The sequence below is a fragment of the Cyanistes caeruleus genome, chromosome 26, assembly GCF_971803275.1.
Source record: "Cyanistes caeruleus chromosome 26, bCyaCae1.hap1.1, whole genome shotgun sequence".
Classification (NCBI taxonomy): domain Eukaryota; kingdom Metazoa; phylum Chordata; class Aves; order Passeriformes; family Paridae; genus Cyanistes; species Cyanistes caeruleus.
The window spans coordinates 1532673-1553699 of record NC_141726.1 but is presented as its reverse complement, the minus strand read 5'-3'; the positions used below and the strand labels follow the sequence as shown (position 1 = coordinate 1553699).

The window sequence follows — 21027 nt, the reverse complement described above, 5'->3', positions numbered from 1 at the left end:
TCTGCAGTCCTGTGTTTTCAGATGGCTCCAGGTCACATCATGTTCATGTTGCTATGAACAGCAATCAGCTGCCCAGTCCCCTGCCAACAGCTGCTCCTGATGTACAGCTCACTCTGCTTCTCCTCATTTCCATTTGCTCAGAAAGGCAGAATGGCACTGCTGGCTGCTGCAGACCTTCCCTCTGCCCCAAGCACACACACACCAATTCTCCACGGCACCCCCAGTTTGTTCTGGGAACTCAGAGCAGCTCCCAGTCCTAACCAGTGGCCATTCACTGGGAGAAGCAGTCCCATGCAGGACATTCCTGTCCTGGAGACTGTACAAGGCAGGACATGCAGAGCTGAAGGTGAGACCACAGCAGCCTTGACATCTGCTGTGATTTAAGGACGTACAACTCCACCCTCATTCCTCCATGACCAGCCCAAACTTCCCAAAATCACCAGCTCTGTTTCCCTGCCCTCACCAGAAGCCACTGTAGTGTGTAGATAACAAAGTTTACCACCTTCTTTCAAGTGCCTGAGAAAGGTGCCACATGAGCAGATGCCCAAGAAGCTCAGACACCAGGATGAACTGCAGGACTAGGTGCTGCCACACCTCTGACTGTGGCTGATTTTCTTCAAGTGCTGCAAACACTCTGAATCAGAGTTCAGGATGGGCAGGTCTCAGCATTGTGTCAGATCTGGTGCTCTGCCTGAGTTTCCTCTGAACTCTGATTTATACTTTTCCACTCTGTCCAGCAGCCCAACTCTGACCTCTCACTGAGGCTGGAAACTCTGTGTGAGCTCAGCCATGCCCAGAGCTGGGTGCTTTCCCTGCCACTTTGCTCTCATGATGACAGAGTACCTCCACACTGAAACATGGGGATTTCTTCTACCTGAGGGTTCCCCAGTCATGCTGCTCCTGTCCTTGCATATCCTACAGCTCCTCTGCTCCTGGCCCTGCTGGCTCCAGCCAGGAGGAAACAGAGGATGGGAAGATCCTCCTTCTTTCTAGACTCTGCCTCAGGTGCTTTGTGAGGTGCAATGAATGGAAGCACTGTGGAATTTGGCTCTTGCTCCTACACCTCATGCTTAGCAACTTCTCTTTAAACAGTTCTTTCTAAGTGCCCATCCTTTTACATTCATACAACTCCTGCTTTTCTTGCCAGAACCATAATTATGCAAAGAATTAACTTTGGAAAGACCTCAAACAACACAACAACTACTTGCTGACTAGAGGGGGAAGAAAGCAAGACAGGAGAGGAGATCAGCACTTGTCAACCACCCAAGAGGGTGCAGACAGCTTTGATCCTCTCCATGATTGACATTCCTGGAGCAGGAGCTGCCCCAGAAGGCAGGGCAGCCATCACCCCATCACTGCCCAGCACTGCCTGGGAACCACTGCGTTTGTTTTCCACCGCTTCTACTTCTGAGCAGTTTTGCAGCCTGACAATCTGCACTGTGGCATCAACTGTCTTGCTGGGGTGAGCTGCTCCAAAACCAACAGAATCTGCATCAGACTGCTGCATGAGCATCACCCCTCAATGCTCCTTGTCACCGAGGGCTGGATGCCCTGGCTGCTGCCAGCAGATCAACGACCGGTGTGCAAACCACTCTGCTTTAATTAATTGCTAATTACAATTAAGCTGCTGCATGTTCTCACTCTCCCTTCTCATGCAGTCTTTTCACCTGAATTCCTAGCTGTATGAAGTCACCATAATCAGATTACAGGAAGAAGGAAGGACTGGGGGACGAGGAGAGGAGGGAAGACAAGGAGACAGCACGGATGAGCGGAAACCTACAGCGGAGATGGAAACCAAACCGACAGGCAGAAAATGCAACTGGAATCCTACACAAGAGCCCTGTGGGCACGTGCACGACACTGGGTGTGATGCAATGAACCCTGTGAGGGCTCTGAAGGCCTTCAGAGACAGAGATCAAACCTGGGTCCCTACAGTGCCGCCCCCGCCCCAGCTCCTACCTGGTAGATACCTGTCGTGGTCGTACTCGTGTGAGCGCTGCATGTGGCTGTTCTGAGTGAAAGGCTGGTTCCCAAAGAGGTTGTCACTGCGCAGATTGTGGCACAGCTTCTCCAGGAAGCGGAGGACGTAGGTGATACTGTTTACTGCTGGCAGGTTCAGAGTGTGCTGTTCTCGATCAAACACAGCTGGAGACAGAAACAAACAGAGCCCAACACGTGAACCCCCCGCCAAGGCGGGAGGCTACGCCCAGGGCCGCACAGCCAGCTCCTGGATCTCAGCATCGCTGGGCTGTCGAGAGCCAACAAAGCCTTTTGCTGCTGGGGCAGGCCAGGACCAGCCTGCTGCACCCAGCACGGGGAGCCGCGGCCGAGGGAACGCAAAGGATTCCAGGAGGGGCCTGCGCTCGCAGCTCCGGCTCCGCGCGGCCTTAAAGGCAAATAAACACCCGGGGATTTCTTGTCTTTCCGTGAGGAGTTGTGGAATCCCCCCTGCTGGGGCTCCTGCCGGGGCTGGGGCAGCGCGGGGGCCGCTCGGTGGGGCAGGATCGCTGCCCAGGCGATGCCAGCACTGAGCACGGCCTGCTCCAGCAGCTGTGCCCGCAGGCCATGGCAACTGCTCCGCTCTGAGTCAGCTGCCAGCTGGTGCTTCACTGACACACACGTGTGGCAAGGAAGAGAAGACAGAACTCTTCTGTCTGCCCCTGGCCTGTGGCCGCAGCGAGCTTCAGGACAGACATCTTCCAACGAGAGAATTCTTGCAACAACCTCTCTGGAGGCAAAGTGCTGGGGGCCTGTTCTCACCTGAGATGACCTCTCCCCCGTGGCCTTGTTTTAAGAAGGAGAAGACTGTTTTCTGATGATAAGCGCAATCAATGCAGGCCTGTACTGCTTGCTGCAGGACAACAGAAGCTCGAGCTGGTCCAAAATGGTCTGGCAGCTGCTGAACTTTCTTCTTGTCTAGGTGGGGCCCAGTGCTGCCGTTCTTGTTCAAGTAAATGCAAACTGCCAAGATGAGAAACGTGTTTGCCGTTAACCCACTCGAGAAAGCAAGAAACAGATGCCTAAAATCCAACCTGAGAGATGCTGAGATTTTAAGACTCTCCAATCACTCACAAAGTGGAATCCACCACGACTGCCTGACTGCATCCTCACAGTGGAGCCGCTTCTAGAGGGGAATCACCTCCAAAATCTTCCTGCCTCACGCTCACCTTCCAAACTGCTGCTGTTTCTCCCACGCTCTCCCAGGCTGGAAAGCGGTTTCCATGCCAGCCAGGTAAGGTGGCTGTGATGTTCAGAGGGGAAGAAGGAATGCAGCCCCCACTTTCTAGGGCTTCCCACAGTGTTTCCTTTTTAGGGAAACTGGCTTCTTTAGGTTCCTCTGAAAACTGGCCAATTACATTCTGGGGAAACAGAGGGCTCAGCCCATATCCAGTGCTTGACTCAACATGTCAAAAGCAGCTTTGCATTAGACTTTCCCGGCCAGATTCCTCCTCAGCTGTAGCAGTGCATACACTCTTCACTGCTGCTCCTCCTTCTCCTCCCCTATTCCCTCCTGTCCCTGTGTGCCTTGATATCCTGGCTGGAGCTGGGCAGATCAGAGTCCTTCAGCACCTCCTCTGCCCCTTGTGCAGTTCCAGCAGCTGTGCCTTGCATGGTGTGGGAGAGTTCACGCTCGGGGCTCTCAAGGAGTGCTGCACACCCCACTGCCCCCAGGCACAGTGGGCCACAAGTGTCCCTGGAGAGCTGTGGAGTCACCAGCATGCAGGGGAAAGGGGTTCTTGCACTCAAGGTGGGCTTGCAATCTTCCTACTTCATTATTTCCAATAGAAAGGTAAATGAACAGCTGCTCTGGACTCATGTGCCTTTCTCAGGCCAGCCTGTCTGGAGTGGTAAGGATTGCTGATTTACAGGCTTAGGAAGAAATGGGACTCTCTCAGAGTGTTGCTGCCTGCCTGCTGCAGTTCCTAACTGTGCAATCCTGTCAAGAATGTGGTCCAAGACCCTCCTTACCTGTGGGAGCCTGCATGGCAGAGCTGGGGATTGTAGCAGCGTCCTGGGGCACAGTGCTTGTGTCTGGCTCTGGGGTACTGGTGGTTGGAGAGGTGGGTGCTGGGTTCAGCAATGTCCTAGGTTTCCTCTGCAGAAAAAGAGGAGATATTTCTCCTTTTACCCCTGCTCTCCTTTACCACCCATGATCACTACACTCTCTCCTCTGCATCCAACAGACAAGGCACTGTGGAACATGACACATTTCTGATGGTGATGACGGGGTGTGTCGAGAACCTAGTAATCAACACGTGTGTATTTTACAAACCACAACCCTGAAAAATAACAAGCCTGGGATCTGCCACCTCTGTTTGACTCAGACTAGCCACAGAAAGGACGGGAGAGCTTATTCTACCCTTTGGCCATCCTGTTTTCTCCCAGCATCTGCCATGCTACTCCACAGCCAATGCACTTCCAAAGACACGGATTCTTGATGGAAATGATCTTTAGGACACAGACATTCTCTACAGCTCTGGGGCTGGGCTCTGAGGATACTGCCAGCCCCACATACCCCTCTGCTCTCCTACTTGCTGCAGTCACACAGCCAGAGGCTGAGACAAACGTGCACAAACACACGCATGCACCAACCCATGGCAGGACCTGCAGCACCTGCTGTTCACCCGCCTGCATCAGCATCAGCTTTTACCTTACTGCCAGGCTTGGGGCCTCTCTTTCTGGGGAATTTCAAAGGCTCCACTGACTTGGAGGGTGTAGGCATGGGGTGATGGATTAGCGCTTTGGTCGTTCGACCACGCTTCTTCCCTGTTTTGCGACGCCTTTGCCCTTGTTGATGCCCCAAAACAGTCTTTGTGCTACTGTGCATGCTAGGTTTCTCCGAGTTTACTTCGGAGGCAGGTAAAGGGCTCTTTGGAATCACAACTGAAATAAAAAGAGAAAAAGCAAATGTAATTAAATCAGGTGAGAATCAAAACAAGAGCAGCCTCCATCTTTATACAGTGTCACATGGAAAAACCTGGAGTACTCCCAGACCCCTGGGCGGGGGGACTGCTCTCCGTGCCAGAGGAAAATCCAAACACATGGATCCCCAGCTCAGCACTCGAGCTGGGGGACACTGGGGCTTAACCTGGATGGCCTGAACTCCAGAAGGATCATGTTTGCAGCCATACCTTCCTTCCTGAAAAGAACTAGCACTTACAGCTCTTCCTCCTGCGAGTGGTGACCTGCCAATGGCCACGGAAAAGGCTCTGGGAGCATTCCTAGGGAGGGATCAACCAAGATCTGTCTGAGTCACAGAGCCAGTGCTGCAAACACTGGAAATTCCCTCTCTCAAGGCTGATGTCAGATCTGTTCTGTCCCTAAATTTCCAGCAAACTGCATTGGAAGTGACCAGCTCCATCCTAGCTGCCTGAAAGGGTTACTGCTCATCTCAGCTGGACCAGCTGCCCTGCTCCTCCCACATTCTACCAGAGGAAGGCCTGCTCCTTCTTATCCTCTCACTCTTTCCATCACAAAATCAGGTTTCTGGTATACTTGCCCACAGATCCCCTAAATTTGGTCAGTCAGAGATATGCTGGTTCAGCCTGGCAGACCAGTATTTCCTTCTGTTTTAAATTTCTGCTCTAAAGAAACCAAACCAAAATCCTGCTGCATTTTGAAAACAGCAGAGTGATCTTTAGGATGCCTTGTTTCTCACATCTGGAAACCTCAATATGTGTTCAACATAAGGGCAAGGAATTAGGAAAAAACACAAGCAAACACTTTTGAAATCAGGGGCTTTGTAGTTAAGGAAAAAATCTTAATCAGGGAAACAGAGTGCAATAAAAATTGCTACCAGGATGTCACAACTGTTGGCATGTACTGAGATTTTCAAGGTTTCTATAATGGGGATTTTAGGAGCAGTTACTGTGAGAAAGGATTCATTCCCCTGGCAAAATGAAGCTGTGGCTGCCCCTGGATCCCTGGAATTGTCCATGGCCAGGTTGGAGGGGGCTTGGAGCACCCTGGGATAGTGGGAGGTGTCCCTGCCATGGCAGGGGGTTGGAATGAGATGAGCTTTAAGGTCCCTTCCAACCCAAATCACTCAGTGTATCCAGGATCCAGCCCCATTCTGCTTGTCATGTGGGCATGTTTCATTAGTTTTAATCAGTTAGTTTTAATTTTATTTCCTTGCTTTTGTGCATTAGCATTCTGTATCAGAAGCTGGGAACAAGCACAGAGTCACCAGGATCTATCTGACTTCCTGAATAAAGCCTTTATTGTGTCAGGAAGACACAGGGAATGTGGCAGAAACAGGCTTTTACTACTCTTTGAGCTGGTAATGTTAAAAGCAAGACTATTTTGCTGTTAAGAAAATGAATGTGATAGCTCAGGTGCTTCTTACAGCTGATGGCACTCCAAGAGTGTCACCTGCTCCAGGTGACATCTGCCACTGAGCTGCAGGGTAAGGCAGGTGCTGATCATGGAATCGTGGGGCCTCTGGCCTCGAGTGTGCAATGACTGATCTCAGCCCAGAAATGTTTGTATTAAACCATTTATGAGAGTCCCTCGAGTTGACAGAACAAGGATAAACACAGGGAAAGTGGAACAGGTTGCCCAGAGAAGCTGTGGCTGCCCCTGGATCCCTGGAAGTGTCCAAGGCCAGGTTGGGTCCCACATGGGGCTTGGAGCAGTCTGGGACAGTGGAAGGTGTTCCTGCCCATGGCAGGGGTGGAATGGGATGGGATTTATGGTCCCTTCCAGCCTACACCAATCCATGATTCTAAAACTCTCCATACTTCAAAGAAACTGTTAAATATCACAGGGATGTAGAAGCCAGGGCAGGGAGTATTTAATTTGAGATCTGCACAACGCTCAGTGTCTAAACCAAGTGGTGCCACAATGATGTTTCTCTGGAAAAGAGAAACCTGCTGGAGGGAAAAATTGAGAATTCTACAGACAAGCTGTGAGGCAAATCCATGTTCTCAGTTTTACTAGGAACAAACCCAGAGAAATGGTGAATTTGGGAAGTTGGCATGCAGTAGGAAGGGCAGCTGGACTGCACCCCTTGCTCTCAGTGCCAGGAAAAAGGAGACTGCTGTCAGATGAAGTCCTGGGGTGCAAAGCTTTCATTATATAATTTTATGTTAAAAAGTGATTTCATCTTTTGGTGAAATAAATGCAAGAAAAATCTGTTGCCCACTTCAGCTGTAAAGACAGTACATGTGATAGTAATTTGCCAGGCTTGAAGAATTGGTTTTGGGATTTGGGCAATAAAGGCCCATACCTGGGTGCATGCAGATCCTGGGATGGGACACCTCATGTCCTTCAGGGATGGAGGAGCTGCCCCACCAAAACAAGCTAAATTACATTGAAATGTGCAGCCAGCTCAGGACAGACACAGACTGTGACCCAGATTGGTGCTGTGTGCCCAGCAGTGCTGCTGAGCCCTGAGCACAGCCCTGGACAGGCTCTGATCTCCTCCCTGGGGCTGATTCCATCACACTGATGCAATGCACAGACATTTTACTGATCCGGAGTGATTTAATGAAATGAGGTTTTATCCTCCCATGATCCAGCAGACTTGCCTGGCTTTTTGTTGGATTTGAACCAGAATCTGAGTAAACACCAGACTGTGCTAACACATTTCTCCTGCCCTACCAGATGCACTGAACTGTGTGAGGAGGAGACACCAAGAGCTCCAGAGCAGAGTCCTCCCACCAGCTGTGCCTGCACATCAGTGGTGCAGCCCCCAAACACAGCTGGCCACACTCTGCCTCATCCCCAAGGCACCACTTCCAGGGTCTGGATGCTTCCTACAGGAGCCTGCAGTTTCTTTTCAGGTGCCTGATATTTTCCTGCAGGATTTCAGCCCCTGCCATCATCTAGAAACATGGGATTGCTACGCAGGGATCAGTGCCTGCAGCCAGCCCAGCACCCAGAGAGCTCCAGAGGTGGGAACAGCTGGATTATCTCACAGCTCCAACCACTGCCCAAGTCTCCTATAACTGCCAAAAGCTTCAATTTACTGCATCTTATTCTATTATTACATCTTAATTATTAAGGATCTAAAGCTGTCAGAGTGTCCAAAAGGGGCCATAAGGATGCTGAAGGGTCAGGAGGGGCCACAGGAGGAGCAGCTGAGGGCACTTGGAGTGTCCAGCTGGAGCAGAGCACAGCGAGGGCAGAGCTCAGGGATCTGCAGCTCCCATCTCTGCTCTGGGACAGGGACAGCAGCCAGGGAACGGCTGGAGCTGGGCCAGGCCAGGCTCAGGCTGGATTTAGGGCAAGGTTCTTCCCCCAGAGGTGCTGGCACTGCCCAGGCTCCCCAGGGAATGGGCACGGCCCCGAGGCTGCCAGAGCTGCAGGAGCCTTTGGACAGCGCTCCAGGGGTGCCCAGGCTGGGGGTGCTGGGGGTCTGGGCAGGGCCTGGAGCTGCACTGGATGATCCTGTGGGTCCCTTCCAGCTCAGGATATTCTGATTCTGTGATTCAGCTGCTGACAGTGACAGCCCAACAGTGAGCAGCTGCCAGAGACATCCTCACCTTCTTTTTCCATGTACAGGCCACTGAGAGGAGCCACATTTTCAGAAAATCAAGTGGGGCCTCTCTTACTTAAAAAATCAACAGTTTGCTGTTCCTGAGTGAAGCAGCATCTCTCTGTGCCACGGCTTTGTTGTTCACCTGAGCTCTGAGCAATATAACCAACTCCAAAACTGGCCTTGCTTTGGAGGAGTTAAGCCCTGCAGCCCCAGGATCGCTTCTGACCTGAATTATTCACTGATCTGAACTCACGGTTATTTCAGCTCATTAAGGGACAGAAAACTAATCATTGGAAATTTTCTGCTGGCTGAACTGTCTTGTTTTGGGTCACACAGGCATCCAGGACAATGGCAGACATGGAGGAGGAGGAGGCTGGCTCCTTGCTGGGCTGGCTGGCATCGGATCCATTTGGCACAGCGAGAAACATCACCCTGAAGATGCAGCTCAAACACGGCTGAACTCAGAGCCAAAGAGAAGCTGGGCACCACTGATGATGTTATTCATCACTGAAGGATTAGTTTAAAGAAGAGTTCTGCAGAAATGAATAAACTTGACAGAGAATTCCTGATTTCAGGCTCTACTTCCTAATGCCAAGACATCCCCTGTCAGCTGATCCACGGCACCTGCAGCTGCTCACCACACTGGGACTCAAACTCTTGCTTACAGGAGGCTCTGCACAGTTGCCATCCACACTTTGAAGGTTAGTCAGTGCTAGGAAGCAGCATTTGTCCTTGGGACAAGAATTACAAAGTCAAAACACGTAGAAAAATATGGAACAGAAAAGTTGAAGCTGCAGACAGGTTTCTTGCCTTTCTCTCCTATTTACAAGGTTCGTTTACCAAGAGCTGCAGGAGCACAAATCCCAAATTCCCATTTTCTGTGCCGAGGGCTCTGTACTCTCAGATGCAGCTGAAGTTCATGTGCTTGTGCCTGGAGATCTCTGTACTGGCCCCTGCAGTGTCCTCAAGAGCAAGGGGAGATTTCTGCATGGCCTGGGAGACGTCCTGCAGGCCATCCCTCCAGCGGTCCTTTGGTCATCACTGCCCCTTGTCCCATCTTCAGCACTTCCCAGGCAGCAGCAGCACTCAAAGAGGTGGGTTAGAGACACATTTAAGATAAACAAATTTTCCAGAGTGCAGAGATCTTGTTGAGATCTGGCTGAATCCTTCCCTGCATGAGGCGTCTCAATCCTGGACATCCTGAAGGTTGGAGCAGGACAGGAACTGGAGCTCATTGCTTGTCCCAGAGTAAAATGTCAAAGCTTCAAAGCCCTGTGATTCTTCCCAAAGCAGAGACCATCATCACTGGCCATCGTGAGCACGACTGGGACAGAAATACAAGCCCTGGGAAGGCTCCAGACCTGGACTGTCCTGAGTTCTCAGCAGACACAGCAGACAAACACAGGACAAAGGGAGCATGGGTGGGAGACATGAGCTCCTTGCAAAGACAGGGATTAAGAACAAGACTCCAAATCCTGGAATTTAAAGGTGAAAAGACAATGATTTTGATAATTCAGGATTTCCTGCAGGGATTCATGTTCTCCAGTCTGAAACACTGAGCTGAGACCAGAGGAGATATCCAACACAGCATGGGGATCCAAGCACTGCAGGATTTGGCATGTTCTACCTCTTCTCATGATGAGCTCTCTCTTCTCCCAAACAGACACCTTCTAATCACACAAGATTTGTCTAGCTGCAGGTTTTGACTACTGAAACCTGTTATTTTTACTACTGAAAAAGTTATTTTATCCACTAATCCCCTGGCCAGTGGTTACACAGTAGCACACAAAGAAAACCCAAACCCCCAGTCCCCAAAACTCCATCCCGCTCATTTTTACCATGGGGGTGCATTATAATGTCTTTTTTGGGCAGGACATCCACAGACACATGAAAAGCTGTTACTTCAAACTAAAGCAATGCCTTGTGCATTTACAGAACCTGAGACAGGCTCTGAACATTCATCATCAGTGTCCCATTCCTAAATGGCTTGGAAAGCTGCATGGTTTGGAGCAGCACTTTTCCTAACTGCTGGCACACACTCAGATCAGCTCTGTCACTGCAGATGCCACTGTACATCCCCCTGGCACGAGCTGTGCCAGTTTTTATGGTTGTTTTATTTGTTTTTTCAGTTGTTTTATTTATCAATATAAAATAACTGGGGAAAAAAAAAAAAAGAAGTCTCAAGAGTCACAGTGATAGCAGCGACTGCTGTTTGCTATTTGCAGGAGTGTCACATTTTCAGTCTCACAGCAGCATTCCCATGTGCCCTAAACCACAGTGGCACTTACAGCCAGTGCTCTCTGAAGCAGCTCAGCAGGGATCCTGCAAACCTTGGCAGGTGTTCCCAGCACCTTGTTCTGTGTCTCAGAGGTGGCAGCACACGACAGCCTGAGCTTCAGTGACTTGCCTCAAGTGCCAGAGCAGGAACCGAGCTGCAGAACAGCCCAAATGTCTCATCTGTGATTGTAACCACACATGGAGACATGGAAAAGACCTGGAGACTGCAGTCAGTGCTACTGGAGCCAAAGACAAAAACGCTATTGTGGACCTACAGAATCTGCTTACACAATTAAACACCAGAATTCAGGTGTTTAAGAGACCTGTCCATCTCCAAGGCTGCCCTTGGCACATCTCACTCTGCCCTATTCACACAGACATTGCTAAACACAAAAGTCTACCCAAGCACAAGGTGCATCTACTGAAACATTTTCCAAAACAAAACAGAGGCTTCACTCACCCACACAGCCCTGTAAGGCACAGGCAGTCTGAGCCACTTGGGCAGTGTCAGTCCAGCTCCTGCAACAGAAACCTGCAGGGTCTGGACTGGCCAGAGAACACGTGGAAGGATGTGGCACAGCCTCATCTGCATCCAAGATCCTCACAAAAGGTTTTTACAACACCTCCAGAGCTTTGGGATAAGAAGAAAGGATTCTAAAGGGATAAATCAAGGATTACAAGAGGTTGGGGCAAAGAATCATCCTTGCAGAGGAGAGATATCGATGTGGGGAATACAGGGATGTACACCAGGATCCACAGTGCTCATCCATGAGTGACCTGATGAGGGGATGAGAGGTGAGAAAGTCTCATGATTTACCCTTCCAGGGCAGGCAGGACCAAAGAGAGGGTCCTGCTGAAACCTCCTGCCAAGACTCAGTAACACCCTGAGATATTGAAACTCTGATTTTGGCCAGGAAGCATGGTAGAAAAGGGAAGGAAACATCCTGAGCAAAACCCAGATTCTCTGGGGTGTGAAATATTTCAAAATAAATCATGAGGAAAAGTCAAGTTGAGGGGAAGGTCTAGACACTGAGAGTAAGGACAGGCTGGAGACCAGAGAAAGCTGCTTTTCCCAGGTCAGCTCCTCTTCTCAGAGGCTCCTGCCAGCCTCAAGACATCACTCAGTAACTCCAGGTCCCTGACATGCCACGGTTCCCACTGAGCCACAGGCACTGTCAGCACCCAGGAAAAAGTCCTGCAGTGCTGGGCTCCCTTATCCAAGCCAGCAAACCTCCAAACCATTCATTCCAGGACACACATCCAAGCTGAGCCAGGGTCACTACTGAGAGCCTTGGCTCTGCGCTCCAAACAGCTCAAGAGATTTTTCTTGGGATCTTCCAACAGCAGCCTCAGAGGCAGCACCACCCAGGTTCCAGGGCTGCTTGTGCATTACATTCATGGATAAAAACCTGAACTCCTGCTGTTGGTGCATCAGCTCTACCTGTGTGGTCCCCAAAGCAGCCATGCCAGTGCAAAGCAATGTTACCCAGCTTAATGTGGGAGCTCTGCATCCCAGCTCAGTCCTGAGGAAACAGTAATTAGTATTTTCCATCCCAGGAATGCACAGGAGCTCACCTGAGTGTTACCCTGCCAACTACTCCTGACGAGGCTCCTCTTCCCACCACTATGGAAGAAGGAGGAGGAACCAGGCAATATCCAAAAGAAAATAATAAAACACACATTACCTTTGCCCCTGGGCAGGAAACCTAGCAGCTGATCATCATCATCTTCCTTTGAGGAGCCGAAGCAGTTAAACAACAAATCACATGGTGGTGAGAAACAAAGAACTTCATGAACTTTCTGTCCAGGGTCAGCATCTTGTAACCCCCTGGAGCCACTGCAGCAGCCACTGCTGGTCCTGGGGTGACACAGAGCTGTGAGTCCAGGCTGGATGGAGCTCCCAGCCCATCCCCAGGGTAACTCTCTAAAACTATTCACATTTGCTTGCTCTGCAAGCAGAGGAAGCAGCAGCTGAGCCCAGGCAGAGGGAGCAGGGTCTGAGAGCTCACACAGAGTGTCACCAGTGTCCCCAGTGTCCTCACCCAGCTCCCACCAGCCCTGGCATGGTGGCAGAGGACGAGCTCTGTGTTAGCTCTGCCCTGTCTGGCTGGGACTGGAGCTCTCTGCCAGCTGGGCTGCTGCCAAGGCAGCAATTCCAGTCCTCCAAATTCCAGAGCTTGAGCAGCTTCCAGCTCTGCCCGCCCAATCTTAACGCTTTCACTGCTGCCCCTCTCCCACAGCATGGAGTCACCCCTCTCTCTGTCACAGAGCATCCAGAAGGGTGGAACAGGGAATAGCAAACCCAGCAGGAACTCCAGAGCAACTGGCATCAGCCAGGGCACAGCCCAAAAGGAGGAACAGCACAGGGACCTCCTGAAACACAGACATTGAGGGCTTTACCTGTGTCCAGCAGTAACACGTGAAACCTGGCAACAGACTTAAGGGATTGTTACAGAGAACAGTGTGTGTGGGCAAGGCCCTTTCACAGGTATGGCTTAAATCCAGATTGCTCAGGATGGAGAAAATGAGCTGCTTTTCAAGAGGCCAGGAAGACTTTCACTGCCACAGCACCTCCCAGCAGCAGCACTGGTGGGACTGTGCACACAGCCACTGGCACCCAGCTGTACGAGGGTCCTGTAAAGGTCTCATGCTTTTTGAAAATCCCAGCTTTTAAAGTTCTTGATACTCTGGCACAAAGCCTAGAAAAATGCCTTCATTTCTCCAAAACTTGAAGCTGGTGTTTAAGTAAGAGCTCTTTCTTGTGCAGAGACACATTCTGTGGAAATTCTCAGCTGCCCCAGCCCACAGTCACAGGCAGAAAGCCCCACCCCACCTGCCCAGGCCCTTTTGTCAGCCCATGTGCCTTTAGCTGGCAGAGAGACCCTTCAGTCATCACCTCCTCAGCTGAAGAGCTCAGAGCATCAAGGCTCCATGCACAGGTACCTGAGAAGACCCTGCTTTAGTTGCTCCTCCCCCAAGGATTCACAGTCCTCCATCCCACAAACCACTTCAGAAAGCAAAAAGGATCCTCTTCCAACGTGTGCTTCCCTGACTACAAAGAACTGAACTTTCCTCTAGTCTGTGGTTGGCTGTGAACTGCCAAATTTCCCATGAATTACAGAGGCAGACACATCTCTCTACAAAACCATGCCTTAGCTGAAGGGAATTTCCCTCATCCCACCTCTCTGCTGAGGGCAGGTGGCCCTGGAAACAACAATCATTAACCAGCCTCTTACCTGTTTCTTCTTTTTTCTCATTGATTTTTATCACAGTTATTTCCCTCTTTATTTCCCTGAAGCTCCTCCATTTCTGTGTGCATCTCCCTCTCTCTTTCTCCCCAGCCATGATTTAAGGTAACTAAACAACCATCCTTATTCTTTAGGTCGATCCTAAATATTGATTTTTTGGCACTGCTTCTAATGGGGAACTTCCCAAAATCCACTCTGCACTTGTGGCAGTGACCCACAGGCATCCCTAAGAGCCCACAGGCATCCCAAAGAGCAGGATGGTTAGAAAAAGTAAAATGCATGCAAAAGTTTTTTCAAAGCAATGGGTTTGGCTGGGCTGGAGCTCACAGGGAGCTGGGAGGGGGCACAGCTGAGACCCCACTGCCCCAGGGATGTCTCAGACTGTACAGCTCCATGCTCAGCATGGAGGAGAGGGGATGGAGTGATGGTGTTGTCATCCCAGCTCTCCCGGGGATGCTGAGCCTGTGCTGGGGAGCAGTGACTGTCTGGCTTGACCCTGCACCTGCAATTTTGTTTTACCTGTTAAACTCTGTACCTGAATCAGTTTTCACCCTTTTACCTTTATGATTGTCCCATCCCACTGTGGGAGCAAGTGGCTGGGGGGGCTCAGCTGCCCCCTGGGACAACCCACCACACCTGACATGCACATTTTCCTCCTTCAATCTCTGCTTTCCTCCCAAATTATTTCCACCAACCACTGCTGCATTGCACAGACCCCTTATGTGCATCACAACACCTAAACCTTGATGTTCTTGGCTTGAGGAACACCAGCCACCTCCTGCACTGTACCTGCTGTGCTGCCCATGGATCTCTAACCCCAACTGAAAAGCTCACACACCTGGCAGGAGACACCATTCTTCTCTGCTTTGCCCTCATTCTGAAACTCTGACCCCACCACGCAACAGAAAGTTGCAGGAAGTTTGGGTTTGATGCCCCCTGCAATGTTAATTCAGCTGGTTTATGTCTGTGTGCTGTGACAGGTAAATATTTCTCAGTCAGTACCTTTCTGGGTTGAGTGCTTGGCTCAGTGAGAGCACAAGCAGCACCTCCAGGAACAGCTAAACCCTTCTAATTTCTGAAACTGAAGTGACCCCACAAGTCCTGAGCAAGGGAAGTGCAGCAGCCGTCACTGAGCCAGCCTACCCATCATTCTGACTTCTGAGAGATGATCCAGGGACATACCTGGAGAAAACACTTGAGAAAGAACAGTAAAAGCTGTTCAGCTTTGATTGTGGTTGTCCTGTGCTGGGCCAGGAGTTGGACTTGATGATCCTTGTGGATCCCTTCCAGCTCAGGATGTTCTCTGAGCTCCAGGCTCCCAGCCAGCACTCAGTTGAACACAAAGTCCCTTTCACCTTATACTCCTGAAAGCCCAGATATGTATTTAAGGGTAAAAAAGTACAGGTACAAGAGATATGAAAAGACAGGTAAGGTAAACCACATGTGAGGAGTGGAGTAGAGATTCCTGGCCAACAGACAGCCCTGGGAGCTCTCCACTGGTGTGGGTGGGACATTGAGGGACGTTTGCTGCACTCACACAGAACTCCCCCTCCTTTGGGACCTGCCTCCCCAGCAGCTGCCAGGCCGAGCTGGAGAAGCTGTGGATGCACAGGATGAACTCTTCCACATTCTACCTTGCTCTGGAGCCCAGCAGAACATCCATCCCCAGCCCATGGATGATGTGGAGGGACCCACCACAGGCACAGGCACTCCCAGAGCTACATTTCCCCCGGGTGGTGTGTTGGTTTGGATCCCCCAGCTCCAAGGTGTGCAGCATCCAGACAGGAGCACCAGGAGATGTCCAGGAGGCTGCTGCACAGCCAGCATGCAGCAATGGAATTACAAAGCAGGCGTGCAGGCTGCTCCTCCTTGCTGTTTGACCTCCCTCTTTCCTTCTTTAGCACACACACGTGCCCTGATGAAAGCTCCCTGGAGTGGCTGGCTGGGCCCCAGCTCCACCAGCTCCCTGCCCAGCCACTCCAGCGAAGCAAACACTGCTGGGAGTGGGAGGCCCTGGAGATGGAGAAGGACTGTGCCTGGGAGAAGCCCTGCACTCCTCCACCTCAGCCAGCAGCAGAGACAGATTAGAGCTGAATGGAGTTAGCAGCATTAAATAAACACGCCTGCCCTCTTTGAAGTTCTGCTTCCCTTGAACATGAGCTCATTCCACGAGGCCTCTTTTTGCTCAGCCCCAGGAAGGCACGGGGTTACTCATTCTCCATGGAGTTAACTCTTCACAGGATTCCCCAGCTTCCACAGGGGTCAGTCCAGAACATGAGCACAGAGCAGTATTACCACAGCAGCACCTGACTGCCTGCATGTCTCCAGTTCTCTTCAAGAGGAATTCCCACCAGGAAAGGGAAATGCCCAGCTCCACCACATGGTCCTGCAGGCTCCAGGCTGGCACATGGAGAAGGAGCTCAAGGAAAAGGTGATTCCTCTGTGGTGATGCATCCTCCAACCCTGCCAAGAGTAGAACTTCCAGGTCTGGGAGGAATGTGCTCAACCCTACACCACAGCAGGGCTGAGGAGTGAGGAAACAGGAGGAATTACATTAGAGAAAGTTCCCAGTACTCTGTTCTTTTGGTTTAATCCCACAAAGTGGAAGTCAGAAATTCTTGGGCAGGAAAGGGAGCAGACAGTCACAGAGGCAGAAGTAAAACCACAAAGACAAGGCTGATCTCAACTCTTTGGAATTTTTGCATGGCTCATGCAACTCCTGCCAACCCCTGCTCTTGTCCCAGGAGTTGAAAAAAAAGGAAAAAGAGAGCATAAATCTGCCTAAGAGTGAGGGCTGCCTCTGCCTGTGAGTGAGGAGATGTGACTTTTAGGGGGTCAGTATTTCTGTACATGAGCAGGAGGTGCAGAGTCACTGCACATGGAGCTGGTGGGAAAGGGAAAATCTGTCCCAGGGGGAAGCACAAGCTTCCCAGGATGGCACAATGGGCTGTTGTTTCTGGATAATTGACTGGGCTCTGCTCACTCACAGCTTCAGCCCCTGGCAAGAGGAGGCTGGGGAGGAGCAGAGCTGCCTCTGCTGGGGCTGTGGGTCAGACACTTCTCCTGAGAAAGTGGCTTCCACCGTGCTCCTGAAACCTTCCACCCCCAGGGTACTGCCAGGAGAGCTGCCACCAAACACAAACATGTCTTGAGCCACTTGTGCAGCACCTGAGAGGCACCCTGGAGATGCCTGGTGAGAGCCCCTGACTCCAGGGCACCACTGGAGTGGTCAGTCACTGGCCAAAAGGGCCCCAGTGCTCTGCAGAGCAGGTGGGACACAAACAACCAGCAAGAAGAGAAGGAGAAGCTGGGAACATGAAGGCAAACTGGAGAAATCCAGGATAAAGAGGAATCATCTCCAGCCAAGGGGAGCCCAGAGCTCAGCACACAGGTCATTCTCAGGCAATCCACTGAGCCCAGCCCTGCAGTCCCGAGCACAGACCTGGCCCAGGGCAGCACCAGCCTGACAGTGCAGCCTGAGCTGACCCAGGACTGCCAAGAGGAACAGCCTTGGCAGAGAAATGCCTTTCCTAAGCAACCCTTCAGCTCTGGCAGACAGCTTGTTCTCCTGCCCCTCATTTCATTGACAAGCACATGCAGGGCTTGCCAGCCAGCAAATGCCAGAGGGATGTGCTTGGGGACAGTGACAGACCCCAGGGCCCAAACACAACTGTGATGTGAGAAAGCTCGAGACATGTCTGAGAATCAAACCAGCCACTGCTCAGGCCTTTGTAAGGCAACAAGCTCCAACCCTGCTCCTGCCCAACAATCACAGCCCTAGGAACCAGGCAGGTATGACCTGCTCCACACCTGCTTTGTCCACGTTCACAGCAGACCAAGAAAACCGTCCAAAGTACAAAGAGGCGCAGTCCTGCAGCTTCACAATTCTCATTATTCCAGACCCCCTGAGCAAAACTGCAGGAAAATGTGGTTCAAAGGCGCAGGAAAAGCTTCAAGGAAATTCCTGGAGAGGAGCAGACCTCAGCAATGCTGTACAGCACCACCCCTCCCCAGAGCCATCCTCCTGCCCATCGTTATGGATAGCTGCTCCTCAGCACCTTTCAGTGCTATACCTGATCACCTTTGCCACGCAGGAAGCAGCACAAAAGCCAGACAAGAGCACCCAGGTGTCCTTGCTGCCAGTCTCTGCCTGCTTTGCTGCTCTGTGAGAGCTGAGTGGAGGAGAAACACAGCTAAGCAACAACGTGGGCCTTACCTTTTGTACCAGGGGGCTGCAGATTATCTCCAGTCAGCGAACACCAGCCTACGGGAAAGATGTCCCGGGAATCATATCGGCACCAGTAATCGAAGGCACCTCTCCAGCCATCAAATGTTATGAGGACCTCAGAACCTCTCACCTCCCCAATGGTGGCCGGGCAGATGAAGTGAGGGTTCTTCCTGTCCACTGCCTCCAGCTTCATACCTGTCTTGAAGAAGTTTTGGGAAGGAGATGGCGGTTCCTACAAGAAGAAGTGGAATATATGCTCAAAGGGGATATGGCAGTGCCTCCCCACACCAGGGCTGTGCCCTCACCAGCAAATTCACCTCCAGGAGCAGCTGAAGGGAGTTAGTGGGCTGGATTTGAACCCCAATAGGGGTGCACACACTGGCTGGGCTACACAGCCACTGCTCCTTAATCAAGAGGCAGCAAAGTCCACTACCCTGAGCTCTGCCCTCAGCTGGCTGCTTCACCGAGCCCAGGGAGTGGGACATTCCAGAGTGGTGCTGATGCTTCCACCTTGCATTCCCCACCTCGAGCAGCACCTGCAGCTCCAGTGAAAAACCAGCTCCTGCCTCAAGCCTGAGCACCGATGCCCAAGGCACTTCCTTGGCAGACCTTTGGCCACACCTTGACATTGCTATGACACAGCTGGAGAGGACACAGGTCTGTCCTAGAGCAGCCCCGAGGCAGAGCTGTGCAATGTCACCTCCTGTGGGACCAGCTGTGAGTTTGGTGCAGCAAAGGGGCCATTGCCAGGAGAATCTGCACAAACAGTGAAATACCTTGTGAAAAATCCGGACAGGAGCCATCTCTGCTCCATTCAGAGTCTTCAGAAGGAACATGGGCCAGGAGGAGGCATTCAGCCGGAAGCCTGAGGGGAGGGAAGCAGAGATGGAGACCTTTAGACTGTGGGGGTTGATGCAGCACACGCCTGCTCTGATGGGACTTCAGGTATTCTGAATGTAAAGCATTAGTGTTATTGAAAAGAAACATCTGGAAACAGCTGTCTGCCTGCAATATTCACTCATCATAACAATGCCATTGATCCATTGACCATCCAGGCTGAGCACTTCGTGCAGAGTCAGTGCTGCCAGCTCCAGTGATCCTGCTGCAGGGGAGACATGAATCAGCAAGTGCACACGCAGGCTATGGAATTTCTTCCTCAACAGGGAATCACAGCTTCTGGGTGGCCTCCTCCACCTCTAGTGTGAGCTGCAGGCAAGCTAATCTGAAGAAATAGAGGCTGTGACTTGGCTGGGAAATAGAGTTAACCATTACAGGGAAAAATGTCAGGTTTTGGCTCGACACCTGCTGTGAAAAAAGTGGAGAAATAACAAGAAGAGAGGATTTATGGGAAGAAAAAAAGCAATTTCACATGTTCTGAAGTATGTGGCACTGACTATGACTATACAACCAAAAGAAGGCTCTGGATATCACAGAGTATCTTCTTTGCTAAATGTGCATCTTCCTGCACAGGCAATTTCTGTTGCTCAGCTGTGTTTGGTCTGTGTTTGAGAGGTTTTGAAGGCAATCCTGGCACTGAACCTGGACCAAGAACATGGGAAAACTTTGCCGAGGTTGCAGCACTCAGCACAGGTCACCCTGCCAGCCCTGAGCTCTGTCAGATCAGCTCAGAAATCAACCCAAGTAGCCACAACCGTAGGGGGTGGAAGAGCTCAGCTCCCAGAGTGGCAAAGAAAACATTTTACATGAATCATAAAATATCCTGAGCTGGAAGGGACCCACAGGACTATCCAGTTCAGCTCCAGGCCCTGCCCAGACCCCCCAGCACCCCCAGCCTGGGCATCCCTGCAGCTCTGGCAGCCTCGGGGCTGTGCCCATTCCCTGGGGAGCCTGGGCAGTGCCAGCACCTTTCCCTAAATCCAGCCTGAGCCTGGCCTGGCCCAGCTCCAGCCGTTCCCTGGCTCCTGCCACTGGAATTATCTGTGTAAAGATAGAGCAGCAGCAGCAGATGTGTGCAGATGGAAAATACTACAGGAAACAGAAAATCCTTGCTGGGTTTTCTAGGCCCTTGAACTCTGCAGGCAGGAGGGACAACTGCAGCACTATCTTGGTTACCTGTCTTCATGCTGGGTGCAAAATCATCCACTTCCACTCCCCTGCCACAGGCAGGGACACCTTCCACTATCCCAGGCTGCTCCAAGCCCCATCCAACCTGGCCTTGAACACTCCCAGGGATGGGGGCAGCCACAATTTCTCTGGGCAACCTCTGCCAGGGCCTCCCCAGCCACCCAGGGAAGAATTTTTTCCTAAGATCTCACCTAACCGTGCCCTCTTCTCTGGTGCAAGGTGAAGGAGGTGGCACAGAGCAGAGCTGGGCACACTGAGCAGCATTCCCAGACCTGTTCCCGAGCTCGTCCCTGTCCCCTGGCACAGCCAGGGCTGTGTTACCTGCACTTCGTGCCCTCTGCTGGCCACACCAGGTTGTTCCAAGCCCTGTCCAGCCTGGCACTGAAAGTATTATTTGGGGATATGCTAATTGAGAGAGAGGTTAATGAAGACACTAAAACTGTTGGGCAGCAGAATGCAAAAGCAGGTTAATTTTTCAGGAAAAAAATCAGCTTGTCACTGGGCAAGCATCAAGGAAAAAGGAAAGTGTTGTGTGTTTAATGGAAGACTGGAAGAAGTGTTAGACAGTCCAGGCTATTTATAATGTTGTAGTCAAGCAAAATTAAATAAATAAGTATGAACTATTACAAGTATCTCTTCATATGAAACAGGACTTTAGTCACTGTGAACCTTTTCAGACATTGTTTCCTGTCCAGGTAATCTGGTAT

The 21027-nt window shown here is 51.3% G+C and overlaps 1 protein-coding gene and 1 long non-coding RNA gene across 18 annotated transcripts in view; one reads left to right on the top strand and one right to left on the bottom strand.

Moving 5' to 3' along the window:
• SCMH1 (Scm polycomb group protein homolog 1) overlaps nucleotides 1-21027 on the bottom strand; it is a 63191-nt gene that overhangs the window by 14499 nt on the left and 27665 nt on the right. For 10 of the 17 annotated variants that reach the window (XR_015279434.1, XR_015279435.1, XR_015279436.1 and 7 more), the window contains exons 7-12: nucleotides 19012-19100; nucleotides 18224-18467; nucleotides 4652-4884; nucleotides 3970-4096; nucleotides 2761-2961; nucleotides 1960-2145 (exon numbers count right to left, since the gene is read on the bottom strand). Coding sequence is in view for 13 of the 17 variants with exons in the window: in XM_086863809.1 (XP_086719935.1) it covers nucleotides 1960-2145; nucleotides 2761-2961; nucleotides 3970-4096; nucleotides 4652-4884; nucleotides 18224-18467; nucleotides 19012-19100 (1080 nt within the window). In the remaining 4 variants the exon portion in view is untranslated. The remainder of the gene's footprint in view (nucleotides 1-1959; nucleotides 2146-2760; nucleotides 2962-3969; nucleotides 4097-4651; nucleotides 4885-18223; nucleotides 18468-19011; nucleotides 19101-21027) is intronic. The other 7 variants (XM_086863813.1, XM_086863814.1, XM_086863816.1 and 4 more) reach the window with 2 other exon arrangements.
• Nucleotides 2121-9044, top strand: LOC111939037 (uncharacterized). Its single transcript, XR_002869153.2, has 2 exons — nucleotides 2121-3232; nucleotides 8819-9044. It is a non-coding gene; the product is annotated as an uncharacterized LOC111939037 (long non-coding RNA).